Source organism: Equus przewalskii, chromosome 7 (assembly GCF_037783145.1).
Source record: "Equus przewalskii isolate Varuska chromosome 7, EquPr2, whole genome shotgun sequence".
Taxonomy (NCBI): Eukaryota; Metazoa; Chordata; class Mammalia; order Perissodactyla; family Equidae; genus Equus; species Equus przewalskii.
The window spans coordinates 59,073,560-59,088,380 of NC_091837.1; the positions used below are offsets into that span (position 1 = coordinate 59,073,560).

General features: G+C 56.3%; 1 protein-coding gene and 1 long non-coding RNA gene across 51 annotated transcripts in view; one reads left to right on the forward strand and one right to left on the reverse strand.

Moving 5' to 3' along the window:
- The window catches only part of CELF4 (CUGBP Elav-like family member 4), a 305,620-nt gene that overhangs the window by 7,428 nt on the left and 283,371 nt on the right, over nucleotides 1-14,821 (reverse strand). For 10 of the 50 annotated variants that reach the window (XR_011542690.1, XM_070630041.1, XM_070630040.1 and 7 more), the window contains exons 10-12: nucleotides 13,654-13,734; nucleotides 8,474-8,557; nucleotides 2,807-2,978 (exon numbers count right to left, since the gene is read on the reverse strand). Coding sequence is in view for 45 of the 50 variants with exons in the window: in XM_070630041.1 (XP_070486142.1) it covers nucleotides 2,851-2,978; nucleotides 8,474-8,557; nucleotides 13,654-13,734 (293 nt within the window). In the remaining 5 variants the exon portion in view is untranslated. Of the gene's footprint in view, nucleotides 1-2,806; nucleotides 2,979-8,413; nucleotides 8,558-13,653; nucleotides 13,738-14,821 lie in introns of all 50 variants that reach the window. The other 40 variants (XR_011542689.1, XM_070630039.1, XM_070630029.1 and 37 more) reach the window with 5 other exon arrangements.
- On the forward strand, nucleotides 1,856-14,064 carry LOC139084859 (uncharacterized). Its single transcript, XR_011542694.1, has 2 exons — nucleotides 1,856-2,197; nucleotides 11,016-14,064. It is a non-coding gene; the product is annotated as an uncharacterized lncRNA (long non-coding RNA).

Sequence of the window (14,821 nt, forward strand, 5' to 3'; positions counted from 1 at the left end):
AGGGCTGCGGTGAGGGTTCTCCTTCCTTGAAGGGGTTAAGAGTCAGGAACTAGACCCTGGGCTTCAAATCATGGCTCTACACCCAGCAGCTGATGGGCAAGTGACTTAACCTCTCTGTGCTCAATCTGTAAAATGGGAATAATTATACTACCTACCTGAGAGGCAGCCACAGAGTTCTGTCTTGCAGTTGTTACCTATAAGAACTGTGCCTCGGGTATGGTAAGCACTGTGCAGAAGTCCGTGGCTCCCATCTTCCTGGCCTCTGTATTCCCAGCTGGAAGAACCCACTCTGTTTTCTAAACCTCTCAAGTCCCCACCCCAATGATGACTGCCAGCTGGTTCTACCCTGAGGGCCACTTCTTACCTCACATCTCAAACAACAACTGTGCCTTCCTCACCTCTTCACCTGGGAATTGCTCTGCCCTAGAGGTTGTATCCTTGCTTGGGTTTTAGTTGCATGGAGCTCTAGGAGGCTAAGACAGGCTGCTTTGGGGGGAGCCCCAAAACACACCCACAGGCGCCCCTAAGAAGCTCAGGCCATGACCCTAGAGCATGCCTCTCCTTAAAAATCCTCTGATGACTCCAACACCCTGGTTTCATTAATGAAGAAATGGAAGCCCAGGAGGAGAAGCACCTTGACCCAGGTCACGCCTTCATGGCAGAGCTGAGCTTAGTTAAGAAAAAGTGTTCTATGTCCAGAAAGGGCTGCTTTCACTGAACCATCCCTCCCCTCCCATGGAAATGCACCCATCTGCGGGCTTCCTCCTGGTGTCTGTGTGCACAGAGCCAGAAGCTCCACGGAGGCAGGATGGTGACCCAATCGGGATGGTGACCCAGCACCTGGCACAGGAAGTGCCCGCACCCTAAATGAACACGTGTGGATGCAACTTCACGCAAGCCAGAGATGGGCAGGGTGGGAACTCAGGAAGCATGAGAGGCGGGTTTTGGTTTTCCAGGCTTGCAGGGAGTAGAGGCTCAAGCACTCCTTGTGAAAGGTGAACACTGCTGCTCCCGGGTGGACAAAGGGTGTTCTGCTGGCAGTGGTGGGATTTGAGGAGAGACTGGGAAACTGGAGACCTCCCTCCCAAACTCCAGACTCTGAAGCTCCGCTCAAATGCCTGACTCTCACACGGCTGATCTTTCTCCCAACCCCTCTTCATCTTGGGTCATGACAACTCTGCTCTTCAGTCACTCGGGTCAAAGCTGGTGTCATCCTTGACTCCTCTTTCTCTCACACCCACCTCTAACTCATTACGAACAACATCCTTCACTCTGCATTCAAAATACATCTAGAAGTTAACTCCCTCATACCACATGGGACTGCTGTCACCCTAAAGTGAGTGGTCCGTGCACTAGACCTCTGCTTTGGGCTGAGAATCTATTAATACAGCAGCCAGTGATCCCACTGAAATGGGAGTTAATCACATCACTTTTCTATTCACACCCCTCCGATGGCTCCCCTGTGCAGTCCCCCATTTCAGAGGAGCAGCCAAAGTCCATAGAATGGCCTGCAGGTCCCACAGGAGGTGGCCCTCCTCACCTCTGGGATCTCCTCTCCCACCACTCCCCCCCATGCCTGCTCCCCTCCAGCCACCTTGGCTTCCTGCTGTTCCTGGAACACACCACCCCGCCCTCACCCTGGAGCCTGGACCCTGGGAGTACACACTCCTCCAGACACTGGCATGGCTCCCTGCCTCACCTTCTTTAAGTCTTTGCTCCAATGTCACTTTCTCAACAAGGCCTAACCTGACCCCACTATTTAACTGTAACCAACAATTCTGGCACACTATATAATTTCCTCTTTGATCATACGTCATTGTTTATTGTCTGTCTCTCCTGCTAAGGACAGATGCTTACCACTCTTACTGCTGAGTCCCAAGGATCTAACAGTGCCTGGCAGCCAGCACTGCTGAAGGAATGGAGGAACAGAGGGCTGGGCAGCCCGTCTGGCCTGTGAATGAGCTGGGACTGCAGGAGTGCACAGCAATGGGGAGCCCAGGCTGAAGGCCGACTTTTGATGGCCTGGCACATCGCCCCCCTCCGGCTCCCCTCTTCCCCAGGAAGCCGCTTCACCCAGGGGAACACGTGGCCTGGAAGAGGAGTGGCTGAATGTGTCTTCAGCTGCAAAGCAGGACCCAGACTGAGCAAGAAAAGGTGACAACTGCCCACGCATCATGGCCTCTGTAGAGCAGGCAGGGTAAGTGGCCCCAGTGCTACACCATCACCCTCCTCAGCTTCTGTCCCATCCTGTTGGGTTTTTTTTTTTTTTTTGGTAAAGTTTCCTTTGAAAAGTCCTGTCCCTGCTCTCCAGACTGAGCTATGGGGACTGGGGGGATGAGGGGGTCAAGAGTCTAAAGGCCACAGCCCTCCAGGCAGGGAGCTGGGGAGGGGAGAGCCAAGGAGTCTGGGAGAAGGCCCCAGCAGAAGGCTACAGCTCCCCGCAGAGCCCATACCGCCCCCAAACTCTCCCGGCCCTGAGCTTGCCATCTGTTCACCCCAGGGTTTTCTGGCAAACAGGATTGCCAGTGTAGACCTGGAGGCGCAGGCCCAGGGCTCGCCCCACCTTCGCAGAGCGGTTCCCTCACTCCTGCCCCTCTTGGCTCTGCGGCAGCGGAATGGCCATGCCCACTTCTGCCGGGATCACCGCAGCTCTGCGCCTGTCTCCTGGGCACCAGGCAGGTCGAGCTGGGCGCAGCGGGTCCAAGGCACAGCGAGGGTCCGGCCCACGGAGGCCGGAGGAGGCGGCGGGTCCGTCCGGAGTCCCTCCCCAGCCCCCCGTCCCCGCGCCCCGGCCGCCCCCGGTTACCTGTGCGAGTCCTGGTCTCCCCCGGGGGACGCTCCCGCCGGCGCTCAGTACGGGCGATTGGCGTCTTTGGGCCGCTTCAGCTGCACCTTGAGCCTCTTCATGCCGATCTGGAAGCCGTTCATGGCCTGGATGGCGGTCTGTGCGCTGGCCGGGTTGTCGAAGCTCACGAAGCCTGGCGAGACACGAGGGACGAGGGCCTGGGTTTCCACGGGGCCGCCCCGGCCGGGACGGGGCGGGCGGGGAGAAGGTCGGGCCGAGGGCAGGGCGGGCGGCGGCGGCCCCTCCCCGCGCTCCCGCCGCGCCTCCGGGCAGGGGCGGGCCTCAAGGCTCCTCCCCTCGGGCCCCGCCCCCGGCTGGCCTCGCGCCCCCAGCCCGCGTGCGTGTGGCCCCGCCCGGGGTGGGCGTTTCCGAGGCTCCAGGCTCCGCCCCCGGCCGGCCTCGCGCCCCCAGCCCGCGTGCGTGTGGCCCCGCCCGGGGTGGGCGTTTCCGAGGCTCCAGGCTCCGCCCCCGGCCGGCCTCGCGCCCGCCCAGCCCGCGTGCGCTCGGCCCCGCCCGCGGTGGGCGTTTCCGAGGCTCGGCCTCCGGCGACCTGCGCTCCGCTTCGGCTTCGGGCGGCGCCGCTCGCCCTGGCGCCCTTTCCCCGAGGCCGGGCGCCCGCGGCGCGGCGGGGCTCGGAGCAGCGCCCGCCCCCCACCCCGGCCGGCCCCGGCACCTCAGCCCTCTCCTTCGGTGGGAGGGGGCGGACACACCTGCGGGTGGAGGAGTTTATTGGACACTGTCCTCCCTGACAGGAGGGGGCCTGGCAGCGGGAGGGCACGGGGTGCCGGCCTGGGGAGAGAGAGCAGTGCGAGGGGGAGGGAGGGCAGGCACCTCGGAGAGAACTTCTCCACCATCGTTGCGGCCGCCCCCCTCGCCAGGGCCCCTGGCCGCGGGGGAGGGCAGAGGCTGACAGTGCTCGCGGCCCCTCAGCTCCCTCCCGGGCCCTGCCGAGGCTGCCCCCAGCCGGGCTCCCTGGGGACACCGGGGTAAATCCAGACCGAGTCGCATTAACACACCGCCTCGCACCCAGGGGCTGGCGGCACCTCTCTCATTTAGTAAAATTCCAAGCCCTAGGAGCAGGAGCTCTCGCCCTGGTCTAAGCACACACCAATCCATGTGTTCCCTATGAACCCCTCATACTAATAATAGTATTGCAACAACAATAGCACAAATTAACACTATTAGTAAAAATTAGTTGAGAGCCTTCTCCGTGTACCACGGACTGCAGAAGTGCTTTCCACACAGTCGCCCCTCCCAACATCCCAGCCATCTATGGCTCCCGGTCAGTCCTTACAAGGAGTTCCCAGGTGGGGATGGATCAGGTTCTCTAAGTTCATCCATTCCTCGTTTTGGAACTCTGAATGCATCTCCTTTTACACTTTATATCAGCATTTCCCAAAATGCCCCTAATAGGTGCTCCGTGAGCAAGGGGCTTCTCCCGTCAAGCAGGTTTATAGCCAGGCCCCTCTGGGACCCTTCAAAGCATATTAACAAATGAAAACATCCCCCTCCCGCCCCAACTTCTCCAGTAAATAAACCTTTATAGCTTTGTTTAACCTAGTATTTCCTGTAATTTATTTGACTTTAGAGGGTTTTTGTCCTGTAAAATGGACTTAGATCCCGCAAAAATCTATGAAACTAAGCTTGGCAAAGTTCCCAGGCCATCCTGCACACATGCCTCATTTGGGGTGTGTGTCCACAAATAGCCATTAGATATATAAGGGATAAACATACAGACCCCGCTGAAGTAGAAGTTGTTTTCTTAGCTAATCTTCTCTGGGACATCCAGCCTGTCTGCGACCCCTCCCTCACTCTTCCCATGTGGTGGCTCTTTCTCCCTTTTTAACTCCACCCCAGACACTGTCTCCATCCAGCCTCTTTTCTTTTTCTCTTGTCTCCTTCCTGCTTTTGCTCACATTTTCCTTTGCAGCCATGCACCATCAAATACGGGGGAGGAGTATGTGGACGTGCACGTGAGTGTATTCAAAAGTGCAAGCGAGCAAGTGAGTAATGGAAGTGGTCAGAGCCATGCCCAGAACAACGTAAGCGACATCTGTATAAATCCATATGCCAAAACAGATAGGAAAGACTTAGGATTATCCATGGTTGGAGATTAATGTGAGCCATCCTTGCACCTCCTCCTCTCACCCCTCCCAGCCCGACCCCTCCCCACCAACCCCTGTGTCTGAAGACCACAGTTGAGTGGTTAGCAGAGCAGAGCGGGTTTTCAAATGTATGAATCGTGTCTGTTACACTGCTCTCCCCCAGATTCAGGAGGGTGCTTGAACTTGTAGCCTCTCTCCCTGCCAGGACAAGATAGCCTCACCGGGGGTGACAGGGTACACTCCGCCCTCCTCCCCTTGCCCACCAGCACCATCAGCTCCAACTCTACCTCACCACCAGCCTCCTCACCTGCACTTGGTGGCGCTTTTTGCAGGAAACAAATGTGAGCAAAGCAGGGAGGAGACGGGAGAAAGAGAAAAGGGGCTGGAGGTGCTGCCTATGGGAAGGTGTGAAGGGAGGGACAGTCACCAAGGGAGGAGCGTCACTAAGGTCCTGGAGGGAAGAAGCCCAGCCTTCGTGGAAGAGTTTAGTGTCTCCGGAAGCCAGGGGTTTAGGAAGGATTCAGGCTCAAGGGAATTTTTCTCCTCCAACTAGTTTTGTTAACTGGCTAGCAGTCGGGGCAGGGAGCGTCTCCCCCGCTGACTGGGGACCCCAGGGGCAGGACTCTGGGCACCATCTCCCATGTTTAGGTTTCCAGGGCTGTCTTCCTTCTCCCAGAGCCCCCTCCTGCATCCTTCCACCTCCGAGAAAGTTCCTGCCTCCAGGACCACGGCAAGATGCACAAGTAGGAGGCCCTCCCCATGTGCCTCCAGCCCTTCTTCCAAACAACGTAGGAACAATTCGTGCTGCACGTTTGCTCACGAAGGCCTCTGGAAGATTCTGGTTATGCTTATAAAGAGCGAGTGGGGCCTTTGAGGGGTTCACTTCAATAGAGGACCATTTTGTGGCAAAAATGGTCCTTCCTTTTGGGAATAAAGGAGGCTCTGGTCAGTCCTGAGGGTCCACTCCGGCCAAGCCTGTCACATACACCATCTCATGCAGCCCTCACAGCATCCCTGAGGGATGACTGCCCAAGTCCCCCATTCACAACTGAGGACAGTGAGGCTCAGAGAGTTAAAAGCCTTGCCCATGAGTGAGTGTTGAGTTCCTTTGCACAGGAAGGCCTCTGGGAGAGTTGCAGAAGGCTCCGCTGCCAGAGGGAGTGAGAGAACCCAGGAGGCTTAAGGAGGAACCACTGGGCCGGGCCAGCATGGCAGGAGCACGTCCTTTTTCAACCTGGTGGATGTTTAGTGCTAGAAGTTTGTTTGGGAAGAGAGGAAAGAGCCAGAGTAGAGGTATACAGAGGATGATTTCCAGAAAAAGCAGGGAAAACAATCTTGGTCCTGGGGAACTTAAATGGGCTAATGGCAAGGGTAGCATTTGGGGCAGACTCTAAGGAAATGCCTTTGAAAAGCTGAGCTGCTCCCAAGCTAGGGAACTAGGGACAGCACGAATGCACGGAGGGTATGGCTAGAGACCAGACCAAGCCTGCTCTAGCCCAGGTGCTCCGCGCATTCTGGGCTCTTAGCAATTTTCCTCTGATTTCTGTAACATCTGAGGCTTACTTAAAGAGCAGATGCAACATCCTCTCCAGTTTGTTGTTTTCACATATGTAACTGTAGTTCACCAGGAGAAATACCAAACAGTGGAGGGTATAACCCTGTCTTTTCCTTTGCCTTGTTTTGCCACAGGCAAAGAGAAATGCGCTGCTGGCAACTCTATGCCACTGAAGTAGCACACATTTCCTGTGGCAGCTGCCAGAGGGAGAGGGACAGTGGTGCAAAGGTCTTGACTGCTTTGGGGAACATGCTCTAGAACCTTAAGCCCTTCATGGTTCTGGAAAGCTGGTCTCCAAACTGGAATCTCCTTAACATGTGTTGCCTGATGCTTCTACATTCTTGTCTCTTCTCCCCTCCACCACCCCCAGGCTGTGTCCTGCATTCCCTGGCCAATGAAGGCTCCTACTCTATCCTCACAGCCCCAGAATCTGGGGGTCAACCTGGAGATCCTGAGCTTCTGGCAGACTCAGCTCTGGTTCTATGTGAGGCTCTCTGGGGACTGGACTCCTCAATCCTGGGGAATCATGAGGACCTCTGGCCCCAGAAGGAAGGGCTGACAGAGACAGAAGAGGATGTAGGAGAGGCTAAGGAAGAGTGGAGGGGGGAGGTGTGGGGATGAGGTGGGGTTCCAGGAGGTCTGAAGCAAATCAAAGCAGAGAATGCCCCACTAAATTGGAATTTCCAATAAACAATGAATACTTTTTTAGTATAAGTATATCCCAAATATTACATTGGCCTATTGCATGTGACATTTGGGATATACTTATACTAAAAATGCATCCATTGTTTATCTGAAGTTCAAATTTAACTGGGCGTCCTATATTTCCTCTGAAATTATACTTCTAGATCCTCCCACATCCTCCCTCTCCCATCTAAGACCCAGCCACCAGGGAAATTTCCTGAAAGCTGTATCTTTGTTCTATTATTCTCAGCTCAAGCACCTCCCACCATCTTCCACTGCCTACCATATCACATGAAACATGCTCATCTGAAGTCAAAGCCCTCCCCAGCACAGACCCTCCCGTACAGGTGGCGTCCCCCGAACTCTCCTTTCTTGCCAGAGCCTCCTGCTTCCTCACTCACTGTCCCTTGACTTCTCATCCAGCCCCATGCTCTGGTCTATTCTATTCTCCCCACCTGGAACTCCCTCCCCTTCCCTTATTTACATCCACCTGCCTTTCTCATTACACTATTACTTGGTGCCTCGCACATTTCACTGCTGTTAAGTAGGGTGATTTTCATCTACACTCAGACCTGAGGCTTCCTGCGGGCAGGGACTATTTTCCTCCTCCTGACTCCTCAACAATGCAGCTCTGGTGGCCTGTGGGGGGGTGGGTGGAAGAAGGAGGGGTCATTGGATGGCAGGAGGGGAGCAAAGAGCAGGGTAGACCAAGAAGGGGGGCGGGGGCAGGACAGAGAGGTGGACAGAGGAGGCCAAGGGGTGGGCAGGGTAGGGGCCTCAGCTGGACAGACCCCCCTCACCCCAAGGATCATGCTCAGCTTTCACCCGGGGGCCACTTTGATGAGAGAGGAGAGGGCTGCTGGGATAACGGGTGTTGCTAGGCTCTGCTCTCCGCCCCTCCTCCCTCCCCTGCCCAAGGAGGCTGTTCCCCCTTCTCCCCTCGGTGGGAATTGGACTTTTTGGCTGGAAGGGGAACCTATCTCCTGGACTGGGAGAGGGAAATGGGGAGCTGGGTGGGGGTAGGCAGAAAAAGCCTAGAAGCCAAAAGAACAGTAGTAGAGAGAAGAGGGGTGAGAGATGGAGACTGGAGGCTGGGCCACAGGGAGCACCTGCAGGGGGAGGGGCGATGTGAAGGAGCAGGTTAAACGCAGTTGGACACCGGTAAATTGGTGCGAGCACCACCCTGTCCTAGGTGAAGCTAGTTGGTTTGTTATCTTTACCCACCAAAGCATTTACTTTGGTTAGTCGCCCGATCCACAAACACTTTCGAGGAGATGACATTACCGAAAGGGAGGAACATCTGCATCAGCTCAGCGTCCCCAAACTCCTGGGGCAGATGGTAGATGAACAGGTTACAGCCCTCGGGCCCTGCGGTGAGGGGAGGGGGTGGGGCGGGGGAGGAGGGATGGCAGGGTGGGGGAAGAGAGAGACAGAGGAGAGGTGAGCGAGTTAGGCAGCGGCAGCAGGGAGGGGTGGGGGCGAGGTTAGGAGGGAGGGTCTCATCCAAGATCCAAAGGCGGCCACAAAATAGTGGGGGCTGCTGAGGCCCCAGTCTGAGCTCTGGACTCTGCTCTGCCCTTGGGCAAGTCACTGAACCTCTCTGTGCCTCAGTCACCTTTTCTGCAAAAGGGATTAGTAACAGGGTGCCTGGCAACTCTGGGGCTCCACGGGCGGAGTTGATGAGTGATGGGGGGAACTTGCCGAGGCCTGATCAGTCGTGGAAATGAGGTACTAAGGAGAGGCAGGGGTGGGGAGACCCAGGAGGGCCTGCTGGGCCTCCCTCCTGCCCAGCCCCAGATCAGCGGAGGTCAGAAGGAAGTGCCCTGGGGCAGCAGGCCTGTGCTGTTGGGGCCAGGTGACAAGCTTCACTTCACCTCTTGCAGGCAGGCCCCACCTGGGATTCTGGGGCCCGGCATCTCCATGGGGTGGTGGGTTTGGCCCAGGCTCCTCCCTGGCCTGCAGCCACTCCTTCCCATCTGGTCCCCATGGCCCCACTCCCCCCTGCCCCAGAACCTTAAACTCAGCCCTGGTCTTGAAGGCAGAAACCAAGATTTATCCTGCCTCCTCCAGTGGGCTAGGTGCGCAGGAGGGGCTTCAACAAGGCTTCGCAATTAGCCAGGGTACCTGCGAACCTTATTACATGAAGGACTCCCCATTGCACTAAACAGTGACAGCCCTGCCACTTCTATGCATGAACGACATGTCAGGCTGTTCTAAGCACTTTATATGTACGTTAATTTACTTAATCCTCACAACAGACCTATGAGGCAAATACTATCGTCATCCCCACCTCACAGATGAGGAAACTGAGGTGCAGAGAGGTTAAGTCACCTGCCAAAAGTCACACAGCTAGTAGAGGGCAGAGCCAGGCTATGAACCCAGGCCTTCTACCTCCATTGTCTGTGCTCTCCTCTCTCCTTAACTATCTATCATAAATCTCAGTGCCCCAGAAACCCTGAACACTGTTGAGGCCTTTAGACGTCTGAAATTTCCAGAAGCTGAAAGGATTACATTTTTCTTTTTAAATGACCAAAATCTCAATTTTAACTCTTTGGAATGGAAATCTCTCTAAAATGCTCCATCTATTTCCTGCCGTCTTAAACAGAGTAAACCACATGTAATTTAACTTTTTAAAGCGTGGTCATTTCACTGATCGTTTCCAACCTATGGAGGACATGCAGAGGCAACAGCAGCACTTGCTACAGCTGTGTAAGAACTGAGGTTCTGATCACAGGCTGGTGCAAACCAAGCAGGAGCTTAAAAGTGAAGGCCGTAAGGCACCCATGTGGGCTGCTATGTGGCTTTCACCGCCAGAACCAACTGTTAGGTTCTCTGCCAGATAACCCAGTTCTGGAACAAAGAGCTCCCTCTGGAGTTTCTGTCCGTCTTCCTCTCTTCTCCCCTCCAGCTCTCCTCCTGCCTCCCTCCCTCCTTCTATCTCCACCCGCTTGAGGTACACAGCGATAGATCACCAGAGCTGCCCTCTGAGCCGCTCATCCCCTCGGTCATCTGGCCACCCCCAGCCTCTGGCCTCCCCTCCCTGGTCTGCTGTCTCCCAGGCAAACTGCCAGCTGACGGCACATTCAGGACCGGCGCAAAGCGTGCTCCCTCACCCACTTCCTGGGGTGCCCAGAGCTGGATCCTCCAAGCCCTGGTGGCCCTCCCTTCACCCTGACCCCTCCAACCATGCCACGTTCTCACTGGTTCATGCCCAGTGAATGTCTCCATTGATGGTCCCAGCTAGATGTGAGTCGCCTTGGGGCAGGAACCAGCTTCAAGGCCTCATGTAAGCCACACCTTCTCCAGGACTCCCACCCAGATACTCCCCACACCCTCTCCCTTCCGGTGTTCCCTGAGCTCATACTCCATACTCTGTGGTCTGAGGCTCTTTCTCCTTTATGTCTGAGAGCTTTTCTCTCCAATGAGATGGGCCGCTCTTCAGGGGCACAGGCATTTGCCTTCTCTAGTCTTCCTGCCCCACACCACAACAAGCACATGCCTTCCCTCTTCCTCCCATCCTCATTCTTCCCGGCTTCCCTGACCGCTCCACCCCATGCTGACCCCTGACTTGAACTTGGGGCCCTTACTCCAAGTTCAAGTTCTGCAAGTTGTTTTGTGTGGATGTTATATCTGTTCTTAAAAAGACAAGGAGCCTTCGAGGGCAGGGCCTGTAGGCTCAGTCCCATCAGCATGGTCTGTGGCTGAGCCCTACAGGGACGGCTCTCCTAGCCCCAGCCTAGCCCCTGCCCCTCACCCCTCAACAGTGAGCCTACACCTTGTCTTGCTCCAGCTACCCTGACCACTCACTGTATTCCTTCGTTCACAGATTACAGAGCATCCAGATGGTATGACCGGGAGGACCTAGGAGAACCATCTGGTCCAACCCAGCCTTCTGAGAAATGGTGACACAGAGCTCCAGAGACAGAAAGCAACTACCCTGGCCACACAGCAGCCCCTGGCAGAGTAACCTCAGCCCAGCTGTGGGGCAGACAGGCTCTGGGGATTCAGGCATCTGATGGTTTTCAGGCTTAACTCAAAGACAAGGAGCTGGAAGGAGGGCCCTCCCCAGCAACCAGCATGTCCTGGTATTTCAATGGCCTGGCACGGGGGAGGTGAGCGTGATGGAAAGAGGCCAACCACAGGCATGGCTGGAGGAACACAGCCTTCTTTCTCGTGCATGCCTCATGCAACACTGTGGACATGGCTTTGGTCTGGCTCCAACCCACCTTCAACCTGTCTTCCCCTGTCTCCCCCTGTCCCCAGGCTCACCTCATACTTGGCAGCACCCGTGCCTTTGCACCTGCTGTTCTCCCTGCCTCGAATGCCTGTCTCCCCCTCTCTATATGCTGAAGACCTCATCCTTCAGAGCCCCCGAAACCTTCCCCAGCAACCCCATTCCCAGCGCCATGAGCTTGCCCTTATACAGAGAGTGGTTCTGAACACATCCAGGTTCATGCCCCCGCTCCCCATGCTCTGCTCCCCAACAGTGGCTCATCCTGTGCACCACATTTAAGGAGAATGGGGACAACAGTGGGAGATCCCTCCTCCTGAGGGAGGCTGGAGTGGAGACTGGCCACAGAGGGTCTGGCCTAGGGAGCAGGGCACAGGGGTAGGGGGAGCTGAAGCTGCTCAGAGATGGGGAGAAAGTACGAGGAGTTCAAAGCTAGACACCTGGGGTGGGGCCGAGTGTGAGTGGGGGGCGGGGCAAGGAACAGATGGAGGACCTGAGTTTAAGACCAGGTAGGAGCTGTTGTGTGTGTTGGTCACAGCAGCAATGACCTGCAGCTGTGCACGTGCATGTGCATAGCAGGGTTTAGAGACCCTGGAGCCCACAGCCCAGAGTGATGCAGGGTGCTGACTACAGGGTGAGGGTGAGTCAGCCTGAAGCCAGGGGGTGGTGACAACAGGAGTAGGGCCTTTAGGCACAGCTCTCTATTCTGGGCCCAGGACTGGCCACACTGGGACTCCAGGACCCCACCCCTTGCGGCTCTGATCTGACTCAAGTGGCACTGGAAGGCTTGGCCTGGGGAGCAGAAGGACAGGGGCAGGGCAGGTTCCAGTGAGGGCACCCTCTGGTGGCAGCAGGGCTGATGGACCACCCTCACCCCCATTTCACCCATGGTGTGTCCAGACGTCACTCAGAGCTCAGCAGGGCACGACTGCAGAGTGTGGGCAGGGGGCCCCAATGTGTACCCCTCTGGGCTCCTGTAGCTTGGCTCTCCTGCGCACGAGGAGATCTGATGATGCAGATCTCAGGAGCTGCCCAGTGCTTGTAAACTGGGGAGGTACGTCTCAGGTACAACTTTGGAGAGGATGACAATTTAGTGAAGGAAGGGTTGTGTGCACAGCGAGAAATCCAGAGGCAACTGCTGGAGTTTGGAAGGCAGACTAGAGCTAGTTCGATCTTCACACCCCTCTAGGGAATAACCACCACTGTCCTCATTTTACGGAAGAGGCTGAGAGGGGAGGAGGTGGCTGAGCTGGGAGTCAGACACAGATGGGTTTGCTTCAAAGCCCAGACCCTCAGCTGTCCGGGCACTGGGGCCTCTTCAGAGCCTGTCTAACCAAAGGGATTTGGACTAGCAGACCTCCAGGGCCCCTTCCAGGACTAATCCACATTCCATGGCTCCGGACGGTCTGCTGCAGCTAAAGCCAACCATTTGGAGACGACTGGAACCTCCTGACCAGGCAGGCTACTGGGGCAGATGGGGTGGCCTCACTGGCAGGGTGACCCTTTCCATGGGGGTGGAGAGGACAGGACCTTGTTAGTGTTCCTGGCCCTTCAAACTGAGCTCTCTCAGGCCCACAGAGTCCCCAAGGGTGGACTTGTTTAAGTAGCTCCTGTGGGTCTCTAGGCTCTGGGATGGGAAGACATTGAGGGTCTGTTGGAAGTCCCCGCCTCCTGAGCCCCACTGGCCTTGCCTGCCCTGCCCTGTTCACACCAGGGCCTCTGGATGTGGCTTTCCAGGATGCCCTCCTTCCATGAGGCCTGCACTGGGGCTCTCCCATCCCCTTACCTGCCATGGAGTCCTGCCCTGGGAGCTCCAGCTGTCTCTCCTGGTCACCCAGAGGGTACAACTTCTGTCCACAATGAAATGGTCCCCCCACTGCCCTCCCTCCCCCAGCCATAAGGATTCCCACTTCTCCCCTTCCTCTCCACTGGCCAAATCCTGCCCATGAGTGAGGGGGGAGTCTTGGGTTCCTGGACCCCACTTCCTCTAGGGCCCCACCTTCCTGATCTCCCACCACTCAGGTGCACAGAGCTGCCCACGAGAAGCATCCCTTGGTCCTTGGACTGGAGAGTGCCACATCTCACAACCCTGCAGACCTCTATCACCCTCCATACAACACACAAACGTGGTCACCTTTCCAACAAAACACCCAGCCAAAGGCCCAGGTGCACGGCCTCTTTGGGGAGAGAAGGGGGTGGGGCAGGGCCCAGGAGGCCCGCCTTGCAGACTCACCTTCTCTCTGTTGCTGGGGGATCATTGGAGGTGGCTGAGGAAAGGCCTGGCTTATCTGACCATAGGCAGCAGGGTAGGCGGCTGCTGGAGGACCAGAGAGAAGAGGCAAGAGCAAGAGACGGTGACAGTGACATGGAGAGAAACAGGGTAAGAGGCAGGAAGAAAGAGAGAAATTTCAGTGTTGAGCAGCAAAAGCAGACTAGCCAAAAATTGCATTTCAGCTCAGCCACTTACAACAAAGCCAGCTTTTAGGAGTAATGAAGGAGAAGTGGCCCAGGGAAGATTAGAGGGCTGTGTATGTGTGTGTGCGTGTGGGTGCACACATGCACGCATGGGGAGAGGCAAGTTTAATTTGAAACAATGGAAAACCCACATGTGTGGATAATATACAATAAAAGATAATCAAAAGCATCAGAATGCCATGGACAAGATCACTCCACACCACCTGGAAGCCACAAGAAGGTTTCCCCCTTCTCTGAGCCACGCCGACTCTGGTTGACATGCCCTCACTCCCACTCAGATGATGCCTGTGTGGGAGGTGGGGAGCCACCCTAGGTGTGAGGTTGGCCTCTAGGATCCTGCCAGGGGGTGGTCCCCAGGACAGATCTGGACAAAGCTGATGCTTCCTGTATGTAATTGGAAAGGGTCAGAGGTAGGACAGGAATAGGCAGCCCCCTCCTTAGCCTGGTTTGGCTCCCAAAGCGGCAGGACCTGAGGTCAGAGCTTAGGGGAGCCCAGGAGGTGAGAGAGAGAGTTTCCCCTGGGTTCCAGATGGGAGAGTCCAGCTTCACCTGGGTCCCCAAGTTGTCAAGCAGCCCCATCGCTTTCAGGGCAGACATTGCTGGCTCTTCTAAACACACTGAGGAGGGACCTGACCGAGCCAGAGAGCAGAACACTAGCTGGGATGGGACGATTATAGGTGTGTGTGTAGTGTGTGCGTGTGTGTGTTGCCCAGCCTACGAGTGGGAGAGAGACAAGCATAACTGACAGCTTGCCTTAGGCTTCCTAAAGTGGCTCATCACCTTCCCACTCAGTGACTCCAGGCCATCTGCTCACCCTGGGTCTCTTTTCTTGCCTCTCCTCTTTTCAACCTCTTTTTTCTATCCTCCCTTGTCCCCAGTCATCCTCACTGGAGCCCCACTCCTGCTACCTGTGTATGGCTGGGGGG